At 48.8% G+C, this 18,289-nt stretch overlaps 1 protein-coding gene across 5 annotated transcripts; it reads left to right on the top strand.

The window, feature by feature from the left end:
• Positions 1-93: 93 nt before the first annotated feature.
• Positions 94-17,290, top strand: Akap8 (A-kinase anchoring protein 8). 5 transcript variants are annotated; one of them, XM_052165670.1, is made up of 14 exons: positions 94-212; positions 2,114-2,152; positions 3,310-3,342; positions 3,841-4,120; positions 4,520-5,003; positions 5,409-5,538; positions 5,735-5,781; positions 6,874-6,907; positions 8,746-8,833; positions 10,043-10,184; positions 10,595-10,688; positions 11,799-11,929; positions 14,316-14,411; positions 15,479-17,290. In XM_052165670.1, exons 1-14 carry the CDS (start codon positions 194-196, stop codon positions 15,926-15,928), a joined length of 2,067 nt encoding a protein of 688 aa, XP_052021630.1. In that variant the 5' UTR covers positions 94-193; the 3' UTR covers positions 15,929-17,290. The 5 variants fall into 5 exon arrangements, with proteins under 5 accessions (XP_052021630.1, XP_052021631.1, XP_052021633.1 ...); XM_052165671.1 differs by lacking the exon at positions 3,841-4,120 and having other exon boundaries at positions 101-212; XM_052165672.1 differs by lacking the exons at positions 94-212; positions 3,841-4,120 and adding an exon at positions 649-795.
• The last annotated feature ends 999 nt before the right edge of the window (positions 17,291-18,289 follow it).

Genomic DNA, 18,289 nt, shown 5'->3' with positions numbered 1-18,289 from the left:
CTCCCGAGATGCAGGAGATTTGCAACCCGGAAGGCTAGGCGGTCGGCGGGGGCGGGCCGTCTTGAGCAACCAATGGTAGCGCCCAGGAGGAGAGACGTACGCTCTTCGTCTTCCAGTAGCAGGCGGCACGTTGAACGCATGCGTTCTGAGGGAACCTAAGAAAAAGAGTCTGCTGGCGGGTCGCGTCGAAGACATGGAGCAAGGCTACGGAGGTTAGTATGGACTATTCTGCACCACGGGAGAGCCTGCCGCAAGTGGTATTCAGGCTCAGCCTGCAACCGGAACGCACTTGCCGCAACCCGGTTCTGTGTAGAGTCGGCCGGGACGCTCGCGCTTCCTTTATTGGGCCTCTGCGTAATCGTTCCCGAGGCGCCGCGTGTGGATTGGCCGGTAGGACTCGGGGCGGGGGATGCGGATGCGGCGCGAAGGCCGACGCCGTGGCGCGTTTCACCATGCGCCTTGGGCCGCTTTCACCGTGCAAGCCAAGCGGCTCTCTTCGCCGCCGGGACCCGACGGCCCGGGCGGTCTCAGTCCCGCCTTCTCTTCGGAAGACGCCACAAAATGGCGGCTCCGGGGGCGGGGCCAAAGCGAGCGCTGGGGGAAGGCGGGGGCGGTTGTAGCGAGGAGAGAGTCTCGGAGCTCATCCTCGGCAGGTCGTCCTTGAGAGCTCGTGTCCGCCGCTGCGCTCGCTTTCCCGATCAGCCCAGCTGTGCACTGCGGCAGCACCCGCTGCAGCTCCTCGGGATAACCTGGCTGGGTCTCTGCAGTGTACGCGGCGAGTGGCGCCCATGGGAGGTGTGCTGCCCGAGGGACTGGGATTCTTGACTGTAACGTCACGGTGGCCTGGAGGGACCAAGGGGTCTGCGGAAGCGGGAACGTTGCCTTTCCCTCTCGAGCTATCTGCTTTTAATTTCCTGGAGGCCCTGGCTCTGTACGGAAACGTACCTACAGGAGATGGTTGGAGCTTGTGGAATGAATGGGGTTGGAACTGGGCACAGGGAAATGGCTAGTGGCTTCTGGCCGCTAAGGAAGGGACCTTGAGAGGCAGCAAAGAAACGAGATCCCTAGAACTGGACTTGCCAGAGAGGCCTGAGGTGTAGTGAACACATGTGCTTGGGTATCTTCAGGGACGGCCTAGCGCTCTTTGCCTCTGGGATCCTAGATCTCTGTCTTCCATTCCTAGCCTTTCCACCAGAAGATACCTGTCCAAACCCTGCTTCATACTTCCTTGGGTTAGAAAACTTCATGTTGACCCCTACTTTCTACCTGCCAATAACTTGACAGATGCAGCCTTGCAATCTCCCTGGTTTCTAAGAAACAGTTAGGCATGGTGGTACTTGCTGAGTGCCTGTCAACACATTTAAGGGACTATGTTATAGCGGGGGAGTGGGAGGGGGTTGGGGTATTCTGGAAAGGGGGATTAACACTCAAGCTGTCAAAGTGAACTCATTTGACAGCCTGGGACTGTGCCACTGTATTAGGCTACGTGCTGGCTTCAGGAACACAAATGAAGAAATGGAGGCTTGAAAGCCTAGGGCATTGAGTGTTTAGTTACATGGCAGCAAACTCTTATGTCGACAAATTCCCAGCTTATTTCCTGGCTTTTTTGTTTTGTTTTGTTTGAGACAGGGTTTCTCTGTGTAGTCCTGGCTGTCCTGGATTCACTCTGTAGACCAGGCTGGCCTCGAACTCAGAAATCCGCCTGTCTCTGCCTCCCAAGTGCTGGAATTAAAGGCGTGCCCCCCCCCCCTTTATTTCCCGGTTTTAAGGCCTATCTGGCAGTTTGCCCACTTGGCGGCTGGACCAGTAGAGTGGGCACTGTGACCTAATGCTGTGTCTAATATCCTCCAAACTTGGTTCCCTTCCCCCCCCCCCTTTTTTTTTTTGCTTTGATGTCAGCTCAGCCAGATAATATGTGATTGTGTGCGTTTGGGGGGTGGGAGCAGTTCTTGAAGGATGGAGGTGTACTAGATTACATTTATATTCCCCTCTATTCCCCTCACTGTAAGTTGACATGTCTGAAAAGAGGAATCCCTTTAGACTTTTGGAATATCATCAGAACCCTCATTTTCTTGATGGTAGGATAGGATCTTGACACATGATCTTTTCACAGGCTATGGGGCATGGAGTGCTGGACCTGCGAACACCCAGGGTAAGCGGTTCCTGCCTCATGGATCGAATTGTGGGTTTTCTTCACTGTGTGCCCCTTTGTAGTAGAGCCCAGCATCTGCCTTCACCAGGGTACATTTTGCCTTTCTTTCTTCAGGTTTTGGTGTTTGTTTGTTTGTTTGCTTTGCTTTGTTTTGTTTGTTTTCGAGACAGGGTTTCTCTATATAGCCCTGGCTGTCCTGGAACTCACTCTGTAGACCAGGCTGGCCTCGAACTCAGAAATCTGCCTGCCTCTGCCTCCCAAGTGGTGGGATTAAAGGCGTGCGCCACCGCAGCCGCCCGGCTTTGCCTTTCTTTCCTCTTTTTTTTTTTTTTTTTTTTTTTTAGGAAAAATAGTTTATTGAGTACTATAAGGAAGCAGAGGCTGATTGGTCATAGGCTACTCCTGGTATCACTCTACTACCATGCCACCAGTTTCTTTTAAGATCTGAAAGGACCTCAGTAGATTGTATATTTAACACGCAAGGGGCCCCAGGATGGGCCTCGTTGCGCCCATCGACCCCTGTTAGTCTGTGTGCGCAGACTGTGCATTCCTGATATATGTAGCATATTATGGAACAGTTTTGTTTGTTTTGAGGTATTTTCTTGTGACCGTAGATGGTTAAGTCAGGAAATGCACGGTGACACAGCAGGCTAGGTGTGCCCTTGGTTCTTGGCCTCCCTCACTTCCTGAGTCTAGGACCCGCCCCACTCAGCTCAGTTTCAGAGGCAAATGCTTCCCTTGTTTTCCAGCCCCAGGCCAAATCCCCAGCCCCACTGCAGGCGAGCCACCTTTTTGTGTATCCCTGTGTGCCCCTGATGCCTTAGTTATGATTGGGAATAACTAGGCTTGGGCTCCTGGTGAGAACTGAACTTGTTTCTGCAGGGGGCTCTTTCTGTGGCCCAGGCCAGACTGTGCTCTCAGTCGATGCTGCAGTGTAGGTCGCAGGCTTCGGGATTGCTGCGCTCCTTTCTTTTCCTAGCTTTCATGGGAGAAGTCAGGCTTGCCATGTCAGTGGCCCTTGTGCCCATTCTGTAAAGCATGAGCGTGCTAAGGACCACTGCCACCACAGTCACCCCTGCCTGCTGCTGCGGCAGGATGGCAGCTGGCCTTAGGGAGCTCTGGCATTAAAGTGCTTACGTGTTTTTGTCTTTCCTAAGGTACATATGGAGGTGGTATGACCAGCTGGCAAGGTAAGACCTTCTGAAAGGGATCTCGAGGTGGGCAAGTGAGTCTTTAAGCCATCCAGAGGGGCCGGGGTACAGGTCCCCATTCCCGCATCCCGGCTGTGCACACAGCTCTCTTGATAGCACAGACAGCAAAGGCTGCTGGACCCTGGGCCGTGAGGTGCCAGAGCTAGGCTGACCTGAAGGCGAGTTTAAACTTGTTTGAGAGAGATTTCAGAAACAGTGCGGGAACAGCTTTCAAATGTCTTTGTTAGTACTTGGAATTGCTATTCTAAGGTTCTTAGCCACCTCTGGCTTTTATTAGGAGACACATCCTTCTGTCTCTTAAAACCTGCTACAACCTGTGGCCGCCTGTCTCTGGTCGTGGCTACATATGTATTGGGGGTGATGTTGGTTCCATAACTTTTTCCTTCTTGGTGGGCAGAGTGCTCCCACAGACAAGAATATCGTGGCTGGCTGGCCTCATGTGCTGAGGCCTGACATGTTTCCTCTTTCTTCTGATAGGTTATGAAAACTACACCTACTACAACACCCAGAACACCAGTGTCCCTGCAGGAACACCCTATAGTTATGGCCCAGCCTCGTGGGAGGCCGCCAAGACCAATGACAGTGGTCTGGCAGCTGGGAGCTCTGCCGTGCATGTGGCCTCCTTTGCCCCAGAGCCATGTACCGACAACTCTGACTCGCTCATTGCCAAGATCAATCAACGTTTGGACATGTTGTCCAAGGAAGGAGGCAGGGGTGGGCTCGGCAGCGGTGGGGAGGGCATGCAGGACCGAGACAGGTGATTATGGCCCTCGGCCTTCCCGGTGGGATCCCTTTCTGGAAGCGTGGGAGTGGGTAACAACTCTTTCAGAAAGCCTCCTGCCTGTCCCTGTGTATGCAGGGGTTGGGCCCCGTGGGGAGGGCTTCACTGAAGGGTTCCTAAACTGCTGGCCAATTAAGTTAACTGAAGATCCTTTCTCTGGCAAGGGCTTCAGGCTCTTTCTTTCTGAGCAGTGTTTGAATGAGTGTTCTTAGGCTAGTTTGCCTTCTGGGCATTTGAGTAGATACTGAGTGGATGGGTTTCTTGTTCTGAATGTAAGGGGTCGGTCACCTTACTGTACAGTTAGCCTGAGGGCAGGTGAGTGGGTAGCCTGGATGTCTCAGGCTGTTCCTCATGGCTTGTGTTCTTCCTTTGCAGCTCCTTCCGCTTCCAGCCATACGAGTCCTACGACTCCAGGCCCTGTGTACCTGAGCACAATCCCTACCGCCCTGGCTACACTTACGATTATGACTTTGACTTGGGGACTGACCGCAATGGTAGCTTTGGTGGGACATTCAACGACTGTCGGGACCCAGCCCCAGAGCGGGGCTCCCTCGATGGTTTCTTGAGGGGCCGGGGCCAGGGCCGCTTCCAGGACCGGAACAACTCCAGCACCTTCCTACGTAGTGACCCCTTCATGCCACCCGCAGCCTCGGAGCCCTTATCCACTCCCTGGAATGAGCTGAACTATATGGGTGGACGTGGTCTGGGTGGGCCCTCCACCAGCAGACCACCACCTCCTTCCCTCTTCTCCCAGTCCATGGCCCCTGACTACAGCATGATGGGCATGCAGGGGGTGGGCGGTTTTGGTAGCACCATGCCTTACGGATGTGGCCGGTCCCAGACTCGGATACGGGATTGGGTAAGTTCACCAAGTTCTGTCAGGCCTTGTTGCCTTTTTTGCCTAACAACTTTGTTAGGAAGAAAAGTTCTATGCCTTTGTGTACTGTAAGATGCTCTGAGTTCCCAGCGCACAGTTCCACCCTCAGTAAGTGTACACCACTTGGGTTTAGATGCCTCCCTCAGCTCACTCCTCTGTTCTCCCTGGATGAACCTGCTGTAGATAGTTCACAGCAATAGTCGCATACGTGGCTTTGTGTGTCTGGCCCCTCAGCGTGACACGGACTTTTGAACTCCTGTACTCTCTATTGCTTTTTCGAATGTTTTTTCCTGCCTTTGTTTCCTGTCCTTACAAGTACTGATCTTTATTTGTGGGGCATCTTACAGGCCCAGGTTGGCAGTACATGACATATGTTTGTGTCTGTAGCCCAGAAGGAGAGGGTTTGAACGCTTTGGACCAGACAACATGGGCAGGAAGCGGAAGCCATTCCCATTGTATGAGGAGCCCGATGCCAAACTGGCCCGTGCCGACAGCGAAGGGGACGTGTCTGAAAATGGTACGCTCCGGCTGGGTGCGCGGAGCCAGGCGGGTGTGGTGTGACTCAGCTGCCTGCGCGGGATTGACATGGTTTATTGAGCTAACACTGCCTTAGCTGAGCCCCACCGTCAGTCTGGCCACTGAGCTTGGGAATGTGGAGATGCTCTTAGAACCGCCTACCTAGGGGCTGACACTTGTATCCCTGTATCTGGCAGATGATGGAGCCGCTGACTTACGGTCAGGAGATGAAGAGTTCAGGGGGGTAAGTCTACCTCATAGAGTCTGTCTTTGTTTTTCACTCACAGAGGGAGAATGGCTGTTTGGCTTGAGTCAGCCACATCCCTTTTGTGTGCATCCTATAACAAGCGTTTTGTTCTTGTGCTTGCTTGTTTTAATCTTCTCATACATTACATCCCAGAGGAAGTTCATCTCCCTCTCAGTGTCCCCTAGCCTCCTCTCCTCTCCCCCAGATCCCTGCTCCTGTCCCCTTCTGAGAAGAGCAGGTCTCCCGGGGACGTGTATCACCCACTTTCTCTTTCTTAAAGCCCCCAGACCATTTCCCTTGCCTTAGAGTGCCGAGTTGAGCGTCAGCCCTCTTAACTGGGAGACTCGGCTCTGCAGAGTGCCAGCAAAGGCTAGTCTTGGGCCACACCACATTCCTGAGGAATGCACAAGGTGTCAGAAAGCTTCCTCTCAGTACTTACAATGGTCAGGTGGAGAGCCAGGTTGGGGTGGACTGACAGAATCTTGAATAGCTTTGTTCTTTTGGGCAGCAGGTGGTAGAATCCCAGGCTTAAACCCTGTTCTCCAAGGGCTCCACCCACTCACCACCAAACTGAAGTTTTTCTAAGAATTGTTCTTGTTCCCCATTCAGTTGATTTCCAGATCTGGAGGCTGGAAATATCTACAGGTCTCTTAGACCTGCCCAAGGCATTGACTCTGCCTAGATAATCCTAGGATCCATAGTCATACTGATTTGTTAGAATACTAAACACATACTTAGAAATTTGGGGAAGCCTATTTCCAATCAGTGCTAGAATTAGAATACTCCAGACTGGAGTTGTTTCCTCTGCCAGCCGATGAGCTCTTTCTCTGAGGTACAGAACTTTGGAGAGAACCAAGTTGGTCACTGCAGAAAAAAACAATACCTTTATAGTCTTCTAATAGCAATGAATTAGAACAGGACATTTGAGGTCTCCTCTCTGTAACTCTGAGGTGTCTGGGCACTTCCTTATTTCCCAGCACCGTAGCAAGTCGGGGTCTGTGGTAACACCACAGACCAGGTAGGGCCTGGGCTGCATAGACTTCTGGAGCTTCCACCTCACTGCCTGACAGTGTGTTTGCCCTTTTTCAGGAGGATGAATTCTGTGACTCCAGGAAGCAGAGAGGTATGCGTCGCCTAGTATCTTTTGTAGCCTTTCTTTATCTGACCCGCACTCATTGCCTAGCTCCCAGCCAGCTTCCGAGCAAAACAGACTTGTTACGGAGAACGCCATGGTTCCTGGCAGAGGGGCTGCAGCTGTGCAGTGGACCCACACTGTGGGAACTGTCTATCCCCAAAGCTTGGTTGCAATGTTTGGGGCAAGATTTGCTCGAAAGGAGTTCCTTGCCTCAAAAGATACACGTTGCAGGACGTAGGAAACCCATCTCTGGGTATCTGTGATGCCCATGGTAGGAAATGGGGTTCAGAAATCTAAAGAGAAAGAGGCCCCTTTTCTATTCCCATCTTGCCATATTCTGGCCCATCTTCTTTATTCCCACCAGGAGTATTTTTGATGATGTTGTTTTGTTGTTGTTTTGTTTTCTTTTTCTTTTTTCTTTTTTTTCCCCTCTTTTTCTCAGTTGTGAGCCTCAGTTTGTACCCTGGCCTCTGCAAGAAATACTGGCAGCTTCAGTACCTGTGGACAGAGAGCAAATACCTACTATGGTTGATCTTGAGGTCGTGGGAAGATAGCCTGTAAGGTGTGCTCAGGCCCATCTCTAAAGGCACTTATCACTGAGCAGGTCTTGTTAGTTCTAGGGCAGGAGAGCTAAGAGCCCAACAAAGATTATACCCCAAGGGCGAGAATCAGCCTGAGCAGCAAGGCCTCAGACCACCCTGCAGCCACTTGTCTCTCGCCCTGCTGTGTGGACCTGTCCTAGCTGCTTACTCTCAGGGTCACAGGCTAGCCCTTATCCCTTATAATCAGAAGGCCTTTGGCTCCTTTAAGGTTGTCAGGTTAGCTAACCCTTAGCTGTCCCCCATCCTCCACACTAAAGTTTTGTCCACAGCGCGGGCTCACCCCCAGCATTCAGCAGTTCATGCAGCCGGGTCAATGCTAAAGCAAAGGTGACATGTTTGTTGCGCACAGGTCCTGCTACCCAACCGGGATGACTTTGCTATTAAACAGCAGTCATAGTTTCAGGCAGTGACCTCTTGCCAAAAGTCCCACACGTCCTTTTGAGAGGCTTCTGAGCAGCGCACGCCGGTCGCCATCTTCGTGGGACAGTCTCGGGACTGGCATCAGGGGTAGGGGTTACAGTTCAGATGCTTATCCAACCTTTTTTCAGCATCCAGCCCTGGCCCTGAGCCTGGGACTCTGGTGTGGTCTTATGCTGAGATGCTGGCCACAGGGCTCTCCTGGGACCTATGCCAGCCCCAGGGAGTGGATGGGAGGACCAGTTGGTCTCTTCCCATTTTTGTTTCTAGGATTATTTCCCACCTGGCCTTGGGAAAGTCCAAGGTTGTTGGTTTTGTGAGTAGAAGCTAGAGGTCGGGCCAGCAAGGACTGTCAGACCTGCTGAGTCCCTAGATCAGGTGAGCCAACAGGACAGTCACCACAGCCCACCTAGAGGTGGGATGGAGGGTGGCAGTGCAGCTTGCTGTATTCCCAAGGCTTGCCAGCTGTTGCCTCTGTGGGATATTTGCAGCTCCTTGAGTGATGTGGGAGAAGAGCCGCCAACAAAGTGCTGTACTGGACAAGCAGCCTGGGACAGAGCAGAGCAGGTGGCCATGAGTGGGATGGGCCTCTGCCCATCAGGCCTTGGGAGGAGTGAGGCAACTCCTCTGGGTTCTCATCAAAGGTCCTGGTACATCAGGAACCTCTAACAGCTCCTCCTAGCCCTGCCACAAAAGTAGTGGGCGCTGGGCACAAGGTGTGGCTGCCAAGATGTAGCATCCAACTTGGCCCTGGAGCTGACCCTCCTGCAGGCTCCTCAGTGTCCCGAGGGGACTTTTCTGTTACAGGAGAAAAGGAGGATGAGGACGAGGATGTGAAGAAGAGACGGGAGAAACAAAGGAGGCGAGACAGGATGCGGGACCGAGCGGCTGACAGGTGAGGGGTAGTGAGTGAGGCGGGGCCAGTCAGGATCCCCCACTGACAGCAGTCGGTGTGGGCACTGTCAGGCTCTCCAAGTCACCTGGCCTCCCTCTGTAATGCACAGGAATTTGGTTTTATAACTCCAGCTGTCAAATTTTAGTCAGGTTAATAGAAGATAGAACTTAGAGAAGTATGTGGAAGATGAATGTAGTTTAGTTAACTTGGTTTTTGCTTGGAGAATCCACTTCTGAGTTCACCATCTTTCCTCACCTTTGGAATTAGAGCCAGGCAGGATGTCAGAACTGTGAGAGCTCTCTTGGCTCCTCAGGAGGCCCAAGGGATGGCTAATACTGTCTGCTGACTTGACATTCAACCTCCCAGAAAGTGATCTTCATTCAGTAGAGCTGGTAGGAGGATGTCTTGATTCCCTGTCCAGATCTAGACAATCTCTGGGATTCAACAGAGTGAGAATACATGTGTAGGTGATTCTATTCAAACTGACTAGCTGGGCGTGGTGGTGTACGCCTGTAATCCCAGCACTTGGGAGGCAGAGGCAGGTGGATTTCTGAGTTCAAGGCCAGCCTGGTCTACAGGGTGAGTTCCAGGATATCCAGGGCTACACAGAGAAACCCTGTCTCCAAAAACAAACTGACTTGTTTGATTCTTGTATCAAACAAGAATGCTAAAATGCCAGGCAGGGAGTCTCTCTGACTCCTGTCATGGGATTGCCCCTCATGATTAAGCAGCTACTGGCTATATGAGAATCTCTTGCTTTTTGTCATTGTCCTACATAACAAGTCCTCTTACCTATGGAGCCATCAACCAAGACCAAGACCAAATGACTTAAAATTTTCATTTATCACGAGGTGTGGCATGTGTTGACGTGAATGGATGCAGTGCCACGGCATGCTAAGGAAGGTCAGAACAGTTTGAAGGAATTCATTCTCTTTTTCCACCTGCAGGTCGGTGCAGGTCTTTAAGCTTGATGTCAGTTGCTGAGCAAGTTTTCCTGACTATATCCCCTGCTCTTAAGGCTCAGATGCTTCTACCATCTGATGCTATTTCCTGGCTGGGCTTAGTGGTTCAACATCTGAGAGACTGAAACTGGAAGATGCTCTCCTTGGCTCTTTAAAGGACAAGACGAATCCTGTTTCTTTTGCATTTCTCTACCCAAAGATGAGCTGCTGGTCTCTGCATTACCGCTTCTTTCTGTGTGTGCTCTAGGATTCAGTTTGCCTGTTCTGTATGCAAGTTCCGTAGCTTTGAAGATGAAGAAATTCAAAAGCATCTGCAAAGTAAATTTCACAAAGAAACCTTGCGATTTATAAGTACCAAACTGCCCGACAAGACAGTAGAATTTCTCCAGGTAAAGTATACTACTGTGTTTGTAGATAGCCCTGAGCATAAGGACCTTTTAGGGGGTTAAGAGGAATGACAGGGCCGGGCGGTGGTGGCGCACGCCTGTAATCCCAGGCAGGCGGATTTCTGAGTTCAAGGCCAGCCTGGTCTACAGAGTGAGTTCCAGAACAGCCAGGGCTACACAGAGAAACCTTGTCTCGAAAAACCAAAAATACAGACCTAAACATGATGCAATTTCTTTTCCTGAGTTGAAACTACTGTGCGTGTTCCTGTGTCACACGGAATGATAATATCCCTGACCTCAGCAGGATTTGCCCATGGAGCTGCCACAGTGTCACCTTGTCACACTCTGCAGTTGAGTAATGCCCAGAGTAGTATGATGTTATTTAATTTGGTGGTATCCCTCAATCCTTCTAGGAGTACATCATAAATAGGAACAAGAAAATTGAGAAACGGCGTCAGGAGTTGTTGGAGAAGGAGAGCCCTAAACCCAAACCAGATCCATTCAAAGGTAGGTTGTGATCCCAGTGTCCCCGCACAGCACATGGCTCATGCAGGCTGGCTGCTTCCGGAGGACTTGGCCTTGACTGTTATTACCACACACGGCAGCTCAGTCACCTGCGACTCCAGTCCCAGGGAATCCAGTGCCCTCTTTTGGCTTCTGTCCATATAGACATGAATATGGACAAATATCAACACACATAAAGTAAATAGATTGAAAAAGAAGTCAGGTGCTCGCTTCCGCAGCACATATACTGAAATTGGAAAGACCTTTATCTTCTCCCCCAACCTGCCGTCCCACCCCCACCCCCCAAAAAAAAGACCACAAAGGTTCTTTATGTTACAGTACTTAGTTAGCATGTATGACGTCAGACTTTGTTTTAATAACCACACCATAAAAAAGCAGCCTGGGGATTAAAGAAGTGCCTCAGCACTTAAGAGCACTGCCTGGTCTCCTACAGGAGATTTGATTCCCAGCACCAACATAGCAACTCACAGATGTCTGTAACCCCAGTTTTAGGGGATGCCGTGCCCCTTCTGGCCTCCTTGGGCACCAGGCACATGTGCTGAGCAGACATATGTGCAAGCAAACTATACATAGAAAATAAATCACATCTTCCCCCCCCTTTTTTCTTTTCTCTCTCTCTTTTTATTTTAATTAAACAGCCAAATAGCGGTAGCCCACACCTTTAATCCTAGCACTTGGGAGGGAGAGGCAGGTGAGTCTCGGACAACATCTTCTAAAGAGCAAGTCCCAGGATACCAAGGGCTATAGAGTGAGACCCTGTCTCAAAAAAGTAAACAAGAGCAACAGTGCAGTGCTAGCTAGCTAAGGGCCACCAAAAATGTGAAGCCAAGTGCTGTGAAAAGTCTCTTGTGGAAAGAAGGCCCTGCGTGCAGCAGAGGCGAGCTCAGCGGTGTGCACTGCCCGGCGGGGACAGCCTAATGGTTCTCTCCTGGTGTAGACAGCTGGAAGGATGGGGTGTGATCCAAACGGTCCTCACAGTGGAGCCGGTCTCCACCTTCTCATGGCTGTCCTAGAGATATCTTGGGGGTAGAACAGGGAGGTGATAAGGACCTCGCTGGAGAGGACAGACATGTGTTTGGGTTCCCATTCCAGGAATCGGCCAGGAGCATTTCTTCAAAAAGATTGAAGCCGCACATTGCCTGGCCTGTGACATGCTGATTCCTGCACAGCACCAGCTCCTCCAGCGGCATCTGCACTCTGTGGACCATAACCATAATCGAAGGGTAAGTCGCTTTCTCGTGCAGGCTGGCCCCGGGGGTGAGGGCAGACCCTTGTGTGCTGTGTCAGTCTGTGCCTCAGATTCCCACCTACCTGGAGGCTGAGTTGAGAGGCAGGCTTTCATCTTCTCTTTTCTCTCTCTCCTTGGTCTCAGCCAAGACAGGTTCTCAGTATGCAGCCCTAGGTAGCCAGCCTCTCCTTCTGCCTCCCAAGTACTAAAGGTGTACGCCTCGACACCCAGCCTCCCAAGTACTAAAGGTGTATGCCTCGACACCCAGCCTGCCTCTCTCTCAAAAGAAAAGAAAAACACAGACAGAAAGTCGGTGTGTAGATTGGCTGTATATGTAATAGCTGAAATTCTGAATTGAAACTATAAGTTCTCAGTAAGGTGAGAGACCAGGACTATTCAGAACTAAGTGAGTGGCCTAGAGAACTGACCTGGGTTTTAGTATTGATTTTTGTCTTCCATTGATGATGAGGCTGAGGCTAAAGATTTAACTGGGGATTAACAAGGTTTTGTTGCTAGGTTTGTAGGAGCTGTTTGTTTCGTAAATAGTCTGATCTTAGATATAATTGGCCTTTATCTGTGATCCTACGATCATAAATTGAACCAACTAGAGATTGAAAACTTTTGGTGTAAGAATTGCAACTGTACTGAATGCACTGCAATTCTTTCTAATGTTCCCCAAATACTACCTTATAGCTGCTTACACACCTAATTTTGTTAGGCTTGTAAGTCATCTAAAATGTAGGGAAGGTATGCTTATGCGCTATTGCAAACACCAGTCCATTTTATAGGACACTTTAGTGTCCTTGTACTTAGTTATCTGAAAGGGCCGTGAAGTCAGTTCCCTGCAGTTAGGATGGCTCTGTAGAACAGAGCAGTTGATCTGCACTGTGTGGTGCAACTGTTGTAGATACGCAGAAGCATATCCCACAGATGATAGAGTGGGTGTGGCTACATTGCTGGCACATCTCAAGATAGACTGCCAGTGGCTGTCAATCCATCTCTGTGTATTTATTTATTTTCGGTTTTTTGGGACAGGGTTTCTCTGTGTGGTCCTGGTTGTCCTGGAACTTAGAGATTCACCTGCCTCTGCTTCCTGAGTGCTGGGATTAAAGGTGTGCATCATCACCTGGCTACATCTCATCTCTTAGTACTTGGTTATTTTTTTGTTTTGTTTTGTTCTTGTTTTGCATTTAATGTGTATGATTGTTTTGCCTGTTTGTGTACCTGTGTACCACGTAAGTGTCTGGTGCCTGTGGATGTCGGAAAAAGCTCCAGATCCCCTTTAACTGAGCTAGAGACTAATTAGGAGCTGCTGTGTGGATGCTAGGAATGAATCCTGGATCCCACAAGAGCAAAAAGTGTTTAACCACAGAGCCATCTCTCCAGTTCCTCTAGGACTTTCAGAGATGTGCAGACAGCAGTCTGCCAGCCAGGTGTTAGTGTTCTTTGTGAAAAAATAACCTCAAAGCTGTCACGTAGTTCATGAACTGCTGCTTCAATCACCCTGGGAGGCTGGGCTCAAAGGCTGTACTGCCGGGCTTGCAAAGTCTGTAAAGTTTTGGTTGATGCTGCTGGGATTTACTATGAGAGCAGTATAACCCCCAAAACTAAAAAGGTTTACTCCTTTCCTCTGTTTAGTCCACACAACTTCCTTTTTTGGTGTGTGTGTGTGTGTGTGTGTGTGTGTGTGTGTGTGTGTGTGTGTGGTTTTTGTTTGTTCTGAGGTACAGTCTCACTAAGCTGTCTACTCCAGACTGGCCTTGAGCCCAGAGAGCTAAGGCGAGCACCGCCATGCCCCGGGTGGTCACTGTTCAGCCCTGTGGGGCGTGGTCTTAGAGTCAGTCCTGGTCGTGTCCTGTGACGCAGCCCCCCACTCAGTTGCGCTGCTTTTATTTCCAGGGCTCTCTGCTACTCTTCTTTCCTATTTGGCATTTTGAGATTTTCAAAGATGGCAGTTGCATGTCATGAAAGCTTGGCAGTGTCCTAGTTTTATTTTTTACTGTGTATGACAAAATACCCTGACCAAAAGCAATTTGGTAGAGAAAGGGTTTACTCTACCTAATGACTTCAGGCTATATACTACGTCATTTTGAGAAAATAAGTGAAGGATGAAACTGGGGCAGCTGTCCTCCTGCCCACAGTCGAGAGCAGAGAGAATGCGTGCACGCCTGCTTAGTGCTTAGTGCTTCTCGCTCTTACACGGTCCAGGCGCTGCTGCCACTCCACTGAGTCAGGCTAGCCTGATCTGGACAGGACAGCCTCAAAACTTCTGGGGGTTGGGTTGGGTCAAGTTGACAGTTAAACCAACTATCGCACACCCTGGCTAGATTTCTGGTTTCTCTTGGCTATTTTAAAAAACCTCTTTTTGGTTGCCCTTGCAGTTGGCTGCTGAACAGTTTAAGAAGACAAGTCTCCATGTGGCTAAGAGTGTTTTGAACAACAAACATATAGTGAAGATGCTGGAAAAATACCTCAAGGTTTGTATTTCGGAATCCAGTAGACCAGAGAAGCCTTGAGGATGGAAGGTTTGTATGATATATGTAGACAGGGTGCAGTGTTAAGCATTTCTGAGTTTTGAAAAAAATTAAAGGAGATCAGAATATATGAGGTTTGGATCTGTTAACAGTCGGGGATTTCTAGAGACCTGGTACTTAGCTGTGACCTTGAGTAGGGGTGTTGTTTGGTGGATCACCACATCTTGCTACTCATATTCATCACACACCCCACAACAAAAAATGGCTGTTTGGCTGTTAAGTACTGAGCAGATGTTGGTGTTAGCTTATTAGAAAGCATGCAGGCTGCGTGGAGTGACGCCTGCCTGCAGGCCCAGCTACTCTGGAGCCATGGCGAACCGGTTCAGCCCGGGGAAATGAGCTTAGCATGGCAACTTGTCAGTACCCGGTCGCATAACAAGCAGTGAAGCAGAGCTGCAGAGACGACTCTTCCAGAGGTCCTGAGTTCAAATCCCAGCACCCACATCATGGCTCATAGCCATGGATCTGTAATGAGATCCAGTGCTTTCTTCTGGTGTGTCTGAGGACAGCTACAGTGAATTCATACACATAAAATAAATAAATATTTAAAAATAAAAAAAAACTATAAATGAAATTAAAAGTGTGTAATAGCACTCATCTGTAATACTCATATTTAGGAGCCAGATGCAAGATGATTACTGAATTTGGGGCCAGCTAAAGCCATAATAAAAATAGGCTAAAAACAGTTCAGATAAGGTCTGTGGGTGTCACTTGTGCTGCGGCACTTGGATTTAATCCCCAACACCCCAGTATATGTTACACTTAGTAGGTAAGAGGCTGTGTATTTGAGAATGATGGAGAACATGGGAAATGTTGGAGCAAGGAGAGGGAGGGGCAAATGTCATAAGTAGAATACTCAAATATGTGAAATTCTAAATAAATTTACCAAGCTAAAGCCAGAAGCTTTGAAGGCTGCAGACTACCAGTGTAGTGTGTTGCTTTGCAGACTCTGTTCCTAAGCTGGGCCTCTGCCTGGCTGTGGCACTGACTTGTGTTTCCTCCTTGTCCAGGGCGAGGATCCTTTTGTCAGTGAAGCTGCTGATCTTGAGACAGAAGGAGATGAAAATGTAGGAGAGGAGAAGGAGGAGACACCAGAGGAGGTAGCTGCAGAAGTCTTGGCAGAGGTGATCACAGCAGCGGTGAGGGCTGTTGAGGGGGAAGGAGAAGCGACTGCAGAGCATAAGGAAGTCCTCCCTGCCTTGGAAGGGCCAGTGGACACAGTGGAGGCCAGGGGTGACCCCCACACAGAAAAGCTACTAGAAGAGCAGACCTGTGAAACAGCATCTGAAACCAGGAACATGGAAGACAAGGCCAGAGGTGAGGTTGCTGAGGCAGGAAATGAAGCAGCCATGCGAGCATCAGACTCAGGAAGCATGTTACCTGTCATAGCAATCCCAGGAATCATGGAAGATGAGCTGGAACAAACTGGTTCAGAGTCCAAAGATAGCCCCACAGAATGACCTTTCCTTCCCTGTTTCAAGGGATGTGTTATATCATGTGTGCTTTTTGTTTTATAAGATGTATTAGGGTATGTGTTATTGGTGGAAAGACTGGGCCATTTCCTTCCCAATGTACCTCAAGAATTGATGCTATACAGTAGATGGCTTCCCACCTCTGTTAGAATACAAAAAGAGGTAAACCATTTTCCCAAGTGGCCTTTGATGGCTAACTCTGCACTGCAGTTAGAATAATAAAAGTAGATCTTCCTGATAATTGTTAAGTCCTAAAATGGACAAAATGTGAGGATTTGTTTTTGTGTTGTGTTTTTGTTTGTTTGGTCTTTGTTTCATTTTATTTTGTTTTTTCTCTTGGGAAACAGTCTAATACAAATATAACTTGTTTAAGGAAAAATTTTTTTAATTAATTAGGGGAATTCCCTTACTCACCCATGCATAGTTGATGTGGGACACACACGATTCAACCATCCATGTGTGGGAGAGCTGAGATTGTGCCCCCACCAATAAATAGTCCTGCCTGTTTCAATAAACATCAGACCATTTTGTAAGGCCTTTATTTCAGCTCTGGCAATGAAATAGCATCTTGCTTGGACCAAGCTCCTCTTTGAACTCAGTCTTCCTGTCTCAGCGTCTGGAGCACTGGGGCCACATCTGTACAGCCATGCTCAGATGGCCTTTGTTTTTATAATACACTGTTCTATGTTCCTCACCAGATGTGGTGGCATCCTGTTAACTTTAGACAGATGGCAAGGCCTGCCACATACACCTTGGCCTGTGTATGAGATAGTCACTCAAGCTGTTACGTGGGACACACCCCCACCTGAGCCTCTGGAATGAAAACACGGCTAAAGGCTTGCTAATCAGCTTGTGTTCCACCTCTGTTAGTGCAGGATTATGAGTTTTTTGTTGGTTTGGTTTGGTTTCTCTTAATTTTGTTATTTCCACTTAAAAGTACTTAGGAAAAAAACGTGAAATTACTCCATTGGTGAAAACAACCGTAAGCTTCTGTAGATGGAATCTACCTGTAAAAAAGCTCATACAGTTAAGATGTCTCATTTTAAGCAAATAGTATTATTTCGGGAGTCCTGAATCTAATAAAGGGAGGCTTAGCATGTTTTTAAAGTAGCATGTACTAGGTTTTATAGGCTCAGAATGGGGTTTCTCTCCCTCCCTTTTGAAATTACAATGCTGTGTCCATCATTAACTGTACTCAGCTTACATCTTGGAAACATCAACCAGTGAGGAGTTATTATAAAATATTGCAGCAATTTCATCAGCATTCTGTCGAGGAGCATTACTAGGGGATCTGAGATGAACTTTGGAAATATCAATGTCAAAACAAGCAATAAATTGATGCCACAAACACATCTTTTCATTAATTACTGCTGTTTGGATCGTATGTGTCTTGTGTGTCTGATCTGAGAATGAAACCCAGGGCCTCCTGGCAAGCAGCTAGTTTTACATGTACTCACTTAGTGTGTGCACCTGAATACGCCACCCAGAAGGAAACGTCTGGGTCCCAGGGATCCAACTTGTGGCATCAGGAGGTTTGGCAGCCAGCACCCTTACCTGGAGAGAGCTCTCCAGCTTTGTTTTTGACAGTCTCCAGGGTACTGGGATTACCAAAACAAAAAATAACAACAACAACAACAAAAACCAGCAGTGTGAAAAAGAGACTTAGGAATTTTTGGTTTTAAAGAAGGTTTGGAGCCGGGCGTGGTGGCACATGCCTGTGATCCCAGTACTTGGGAGGCAGAGGCAGGTAGATTTTTGAGTTCGAGGCCAGCCTGGTCTATAGAGTGAGTTCCAGGACAGCCAGGACTACACAGAAAACAAAAACAAAAAACCTAGAGATAAATAGCTTTGGTAGAAAGCTTGCCTAACATATGTGAGGTCCTAGGTTTGATTCCCAGCAGAGCTAAAAAGAAATACTGGGCAACTTGTACAAGGGTAGTTGGTGTTCAGCATTTTGATTTATATAATCATATATAACTTCGTCTGTCACAACACTGTTAGCCAAGTTTGGGTATGCTTCATACTAGCACTTGGAGTTCAGGTCATTATGGTGATCAGACAGATTCCAAAACCAAGCTTAGCTGCATAAGATTCTTGGTTAAAAATAAAACACATTGAGTGCATACAATAAAGAAAATCCACCCTCACAGTTTCTTATTAAGCCATTTGGCACTATTTAAAGAGTGGCTCATGGATCTAGGATTGTGGCTGGATGTCAGAGTGTGTCCCTCTGACATCCAGCACCCTCACCCTGGAACACACAAAATAGGCAAAAGGTAACTTCAAAAGGAAAAGAAACTTACTAGACCCAGTAGCACATCCCTGGACTAACCTGAGCAACCATGGATA

The sequence above is a fragment of the Apodemus sylvaticus genome, chromosome 20 (genome assembly GCF_947179515.1).
Source record: "Apodemus sylvaticus chromosome 20, mApoSyl1.1, whole genome shotgun sequence".
Lineage (NCBI taxonomy): Eukaryota > Metazoa > Chordata > Mammalia > Rodentia > Muridae > Apodemus > Apodemus sylvaticus.
Note: the sequence above shows the minus strand (reverse complement) of the source record. Positions and strands in the feature narration are given on the sequence as shown.

Bases quoted from the DNA above. Each gene is read 5' to 3' on its own strand.
- Akap8 (XM_052165670.1), top strand. The intron at 4,121-4,519 runs GTGATTATGGCC...CTTCCTTTGCAG, and splicing joins GGCATGCAGGACCGAGACAG to CTCCTTCCGCTTCCAGCCAT. The intron at 5,004-5,408 runs GTAAGTTCACCA...TTGTGTCTGTAG, and splicing joins AGACTCGGATACGGGATTGG to CCCAGAAGGAGAGGGTTTGA.